Source organism: Mobula hypostoma, chromosome 4 (assembly GCF_963921235.1).
Source record: "Mobula hypostoma chromosome 4, sMobHyp1.1, whole genome shotgun sequence".
Taxonomy (NCBI): Eukaryota; Metazoa; Chordata; class Chondrichthyes; order Myliobatiformes; family Myliobatidae; genus Mobula; species Mobula hypostoma.
Window position 1 is genome coordinate 148,655,111 of NC_086100.1, and position 6,000 is coordinate 148,661,110.

The following is a 6,000-nucleotide window of genomic DNA, read 5'->3' on the forward strand; positions in this document are numbered from 1 at the left end:
GTCAGGCAGTAAGCTTTATAATGCCCTCACTGAAACTTATATACTCTCTGCTTTAGAACATGATCTAAAGCCAAACAGTCTGATTTGTGGTTTTAGTTACTGAGTGCACCCACAGTGCTTATAAAAAGTGCCCCCCCCCGAAAGTGTTCATGTTTTATTGTTTTACAACATTGAGTCACAGTGGATTTAATTTGGCTTTTTTTGACACTGATCAACAAAAAAAGACTCTTTCGTGTCAAAATGAAAACAGATTTCCTCAAAGTGATCTAAATTAATTACAAATGTAAAACACAAAATAATTGATTGCATAAGTATTCATCCCCTTTAATGTGACACACCAAATCATCATTGGTGCAGCCAGCTGGTTTTAGAAGTCACATAAATAGTTAAATGGAGATCTGTTTTTGGAGACGTGTTCAGTCAAGGTGTCTCAATTGATTGTAGTAAAAATACACCTGTATCTGGAAGGACCAACTACTGGTGAGTCAGTATACTGGCAAAAACTATACCACGAAGCCAAAAGAACACTCCAAGCAACTCCACAAAAAGGTTATTAAAAAGCACAAGTTAGGAGATGGATACAAGAAAATTTCCAAGTCAGTAAATATCCCTTGGTGTACAGTTAAGTCATTCATCAAGAATTGGAAAGAATATGGCACAGCTGTAAATCTGCCTAGAGCAGGTCATCCTCAAAAACTGAGTGACTGTGCAAGAAGGGGCTTGAGGGAGGCCACCAAGAGACCTATGACAACTCTGTAGGAGTTACAAGCCTCAGTGGCTGAGATGGGAGAGACTGTGCATACTACAACTGTTGCCCGGGTGATCACCAGTCACAGCTTTATGGGAGAGTGGCAAAGAAAAAGCCACTGTTGGGAGGAAAAAATAGCTCACGTGAAATCTCAGCTAGAGTTTACCAGAAGGCATGTGGGAAACTCTGAAGTCAGCTGGAAGAAGGTTCTATGGTTTGATGAAACCAAAATTGAGCTTTTTGGCCATCAAACTAAAAGCTATATTTGGCATAAACCAAACACCATATATCATCCCTACCGCGAAGAATGGTGGTGGCTGAATCATGCTGTGGGGATGCTTCATTGCAGCAGGCCCTAGAAGGCTTGTAGAAGGTAAAGGAGGTAGAGGGTAAAGTGAACACAGCAAAATATAGGGACAACCTGATGCAGTCTGCAAGAGAACTGTGACTTGGGAGAAGATTTGTTTTCCAACAAGACAATGACCCTGTGCATATAGCCTACACAGGAATGGTTTAAAAAAACAACAAAAAGTTAATGTCCTGAAGTGGCCAAGTCAGAGTCCAGACCTTAATCCCATTGAGAATTTGTGGCTGGACTTGAAAAGGGCTGTTCACTCATGATCCCCATGCATCTTGACAGAGCTTGAGCAGTTTTGTAAAGAAGTATGGGGGAAAATTGCTGACAGAGACCTATCCACACAGACTCAAAGCTATAATTGCTGCCAAAGGGCAACTCCTAAAATCTGACTTGAAGGGGGTGAATACTTATGCAATCAATTATTTTGTGCTTTGTATTTGTGATTAATTTAGATCACTTGGTAGAAATCTCCTTTCACTTTGATACAAAAGAGTCTTTTTCTGTTGATCAGTGTCCAAAAACAATAAAATAAGAAAACTTTCAAGGAGATGAATACTTTTTTATAGACACTGTATAAAGGGACTGAAATTGTTTACTAATTTAACAAGTAATAATATTATTGTACTTTCAGTGTCATTAATTGGTAGTTTTATGCAATAAATCCTGCTATTTTGTTCAAATTTCAGTGAATCGGGTAATAAAACAAATCATCTCTGGTCTGGGAGAACTACCAGCAATTTTTATTTTAACCAGTCATTAAGTAGGAAAATTTGCTCTTTGGTATACGTTATTTTGATCATTAAGTAAGCCTAACAAATAGTTTAGCTTTCATGAAAATACACTGTAGATCAAAAGGATGCAACAATAATTCTGATGTGTCACTACAGGAAATGCTCAGCAATGCAATAGTTGCCAGATAACCTATTTTTGTTATCACTGTGATACTTATGAAATGTTAAGGATACCTTAGAGTTGTTTTGTTATATATCTCAATCTTTTGGAAATTATTGCTGAAATTTATAGTTGAAAGTACCATTTTTTGTGTGATTAAATATTAGTAAACAGCATAACTAGTGATTGCTGGTACAGCATTAAACATTGGGAAAATTCTAAGATAATTTAATTTGGCTTCACAACTGTTTTAGTGGCGATAAGCTTAATCATGGCAAACATTTGAACGCTACGGCTAATACACATTATTCTTGTTGCTGTGAGTGATAAATTAAAACAAACTGTGAAAATATTCGGGTAAGAGAAGGCAGACTTGGGCATTAGTCTTTCCAGAAGAGATAAATAGCTGTCCAATCAATCAGTTGTGAGGATTTTAAAGCTTTTACGATCTTTGGCGAATTAAAATTCATGGGTGTTGTAAAATGCTGTTTATATTCTGAGTATGAAGATCTGAGGATAACATGATGATGGAATTGGCTTGTTTTTGATTAATTGTGAGATAAACTAAAACATCCTAATGATTTAGAGAAAGATTTTGTCCTGCTTGAACTGACCTTTAGCTTTTCAACCAAAGCTAATTTCCATTTGGTATGGAACAAATCAGTCACTCTATCATGAAAATCTCAGATTCTGTCCTTCCTCTTTGTTGATTTTTGATTTTTTGATGCAAATTAATTTTCTTGGTTTAAGATGGGAAAGTTAGCCTGGGTTTATCTGTGATAGACAATAGGCAATAGGTGCAGGAGTAGGCTGTTCAGCCCTTCAAGCCAGCACCGCCATTCACTGTGATCATGGCTGATCATCCACAATCAGTTCCTGCCTTATCCCCATAACCTTTGATTCCGCTATCTTTAAGAGCTCTATTCATCTCTTTTTTGAAAGCATCCAGAGACTTGGCCTCCACAGCCTTCTGGGGCAGAGCATTCCATATATCCACCACTCTCTGGGTGAAAAAGTTTTTCCTCAACTCTGTTCTAAATGGCCTACCCCTTATTCTTAAACTGTGGCCTCTGGTTCTGGACTCACCCATCAGCAGGAACATGCTTCCTGCCTGCAGCCTGTCCAATCCCTTAATAATCTTATATGTTTCAATAAGATCCCCTCTCAGCCTTCTAAATTCCAGAGTATACAAGCCCAGTCACTCCAATCTTTTTGACGTATGACAGTCCCGCCATCCCGGGAATTAACCTTGTGAACCTTGTGATGAAAGATCTGAATTTGCGGTTTGGTTCATGAAACGGAAGCATCAGTTCTTCCTCTCTCCACAGAACTTCCCTGACCTGTCAAGTTTTCTCCAATGTTTTCTTCGGTTTTTTTAAATTTAAATTTCCAGCATCTCTATTTTTTGCTTTTTACTTATTATCAATGCTTGTCTGTGAAAGATAGCTATGTGAGTACTCTCTTTTAAATGCCTTTAATGTACTTTGCTGTATTAATCAAAGATAATAAGCAGCTAAAATCATAATACAATTATGTACAAGTAAACTGATTGTAAAAAGAATTTAGATGTAACTAATTACGTGTGATTTTGCAGGAACACTTCCATTCACAAAAATCCTTTGTTAAAATTTGAAGAAAAAATAAAAAGTAAATGATGAAGAAAGAAAAGGTTTAAAGCTGCAAATCAGGTCAGATGTGAACATTGAATTTCACTGAATATCGATCTGTTAGAGACTTTGACTGTCAAATTTGACTTTCATGGAACAGAACTATTGTTTTAAATGCTGTCTCACTGATGAGTATGTCTTTATTGTGCTCTGTATCAGGTTATCAAAGCATGTTGAAAGAAATACGTTCACACTGTGGTCTAAGTTGTATTTAATTTTTGCACATGCTGAGAGTAAGCAAACGGCGTTTGTCTCACTTATTTTATGATGGGTTTAAATTTGCTGCATTACAGTTTATTGGATAGTTGAAATACAATAAGGAAAGATATTTGGCATGGTTATGTAATTCCTAAGCGTAGTTCAAGTCAATATTTTTCTCCTTCCCCTTTGTTTTTTTTCTTTCTAACTCTCTTTTGTGTTTAAACATGTTATATTCTGAATGTACCAGACATCACATCAATTTTTATATCTGAAGATCTACATAGTGTAGGGGGAAATGGTCTCCATATATGTGGTTTCAACACATTCTGACCTGTGGCTTGCTTTTCATTTGAAAGAAATAATGTATTTTAATGGAAAACTACTTTGCCCTATTATTTTTTGAAGCAGCAAAAGTGATTTTCAAAGTTGCTGGTGTTTTTTGTTTCCAGCCATTTATCATGTTGACTTATGTTATGTACAAAATGTACATGTGTATCATACTAACTTTTTTAAAAGGTAAATTAGATGGTGATCTTTAAAGCATATATTTTGCTGAATAATATTATTTTCATTTGATGCCAATCTAGTGAAGACCAGATTTCCTATAAATAGCTTTTGTCTTAACATCCATCATTGGTGCTAGGGTAGTGAAACTTTTTAATTGCACTTTCATATATGAATCATATTGTAGAATGTGTATTTTTAGATGACACTACAGAAACCTATGAACTCTTGTTTTATAGATATAAGATACATCATTGTTTTGGTGTTACAAGTGTTTACTAAATCATTGAGAACGGTGTTTTCTATATAGTAATGCTACATTTGGACAAAAAGTACTGTATATTTATTTTTTGTGAAACTGTCAAATGAAATAAACATTTTTTTAAATCATGCTTTTATTTCCTGTTTATTTGTAAGGTAAAACTGTAAAATTGGTATTTGTCTGTTGTCTTCCTTACTGTAGTAATGTACAGATTTTCAATGGCTTTTGCAGAAGATCTGACTGGCACAGGGAGAAAAGTATCTGTCATATTGGAAAGATTGATTAACTTGCAGGAATTTGGTTTGTAGAAGGGACAGACAGTCTTGGATTAATTTCCATTCAAATTTCTTTTACTGTAATGATTTGTTCAGTAAACTAGTATGATCTCATTGCTATAGAACATAATATTTTAATATATAGTACAGCACAGAAAATTCTTAATTTATAATTTGAGATAGTATATATTTAGAATTGTCTTAGTTACCCAAACACAGTTAACACAGAGGTTTTGAGGGTTGGTCTTTTCATAATCAATAACATGAATGATGATCAGATGTTCGTAGTATTTCACAAAACCAATTTGACAGAATATTTCAGGTAAATGATACATGAGAAAATGTAGCAACATAAGTAGAAATTATTTAGAAACATGAGAAGCCCAAGTATAATTTCAAGAGATTGAAATTTGGATGCAAATTTAACCAAACCTAATGTTGTGCAAGTTGCGAAGTATAACTGAATAATGTAACAATGTGTTGTAATTTAATTAAGGAGAAGTTACATTGTTAATATTCATTGATGATAATGCATCTTTGTGTCATCTTTGTTTTTGCATGCCAACATTTCCCATTTGTGGTCTAAAAGAAAGCGTGTTAATTTTTTTGGTGCTTTTACAAATGCAAAGCTAATTACATGAATTTATTAACATTAGCCAGCATAACTGGCTAATTAGCAATCTTCTACCTCATTACATTGCACTTCGAGTTTCAATTATTTTTCAAATACTTCTGATTCACATTGAGGTCTGCTGTTAATGGAGGATTGAACAGCTTTAGGTTTGTATACTGCATGACAATATAACTATCAATCTCTTCCCCCCTCCTACATTGCTCAAAGAATTCCTGTTCTCTTTTTTTTCGAAAGCTACAACCACTTTACCGTTAGAAGTGAATGTTTGAAACTGCTTCTACTTGCCCAAGTAGTACATTCTAGATCACAATAGGTAGCTGCTTTAAAAACAATTTTCCAAATTTCTTCCTGGATTTTTCTTAAATCTGTGAATTCTGTTCGTCACTTCTTCCAGAATAACTAGTTCCTTCTGAGTCGATCAAAACTTTTCATGACTTGGGTTAGCTCTATTTTGTCTCCC

General features: G+C 34.9%; 1 protein-coding gene across 1 annotated transcript in view; it reads left to right on the forward strand.

Moving 5' to 3' along the window:
* LOC134345663 (uncharacterized) overlaps positions 1-4,747 on the forward strand; it is a 52,082-nt gene extending 47,335 nt beyond the window's left edge. Inside the window, exon 12 of the mRNA XM_063046686.1 lies at positions 3,592-4,747. Within this exon, the coding sequence (XP_062902756.1) occupies positions 3,592-3,623 (32 nt within the window). The 3' untranslated portion in view covers positions 3,624-4,747. The remainder of the gene's footprint in view (positions 1-3,591) is intronic.
* Positions 4,748-6,000: the final 1,253 nt, after the last annotated feature.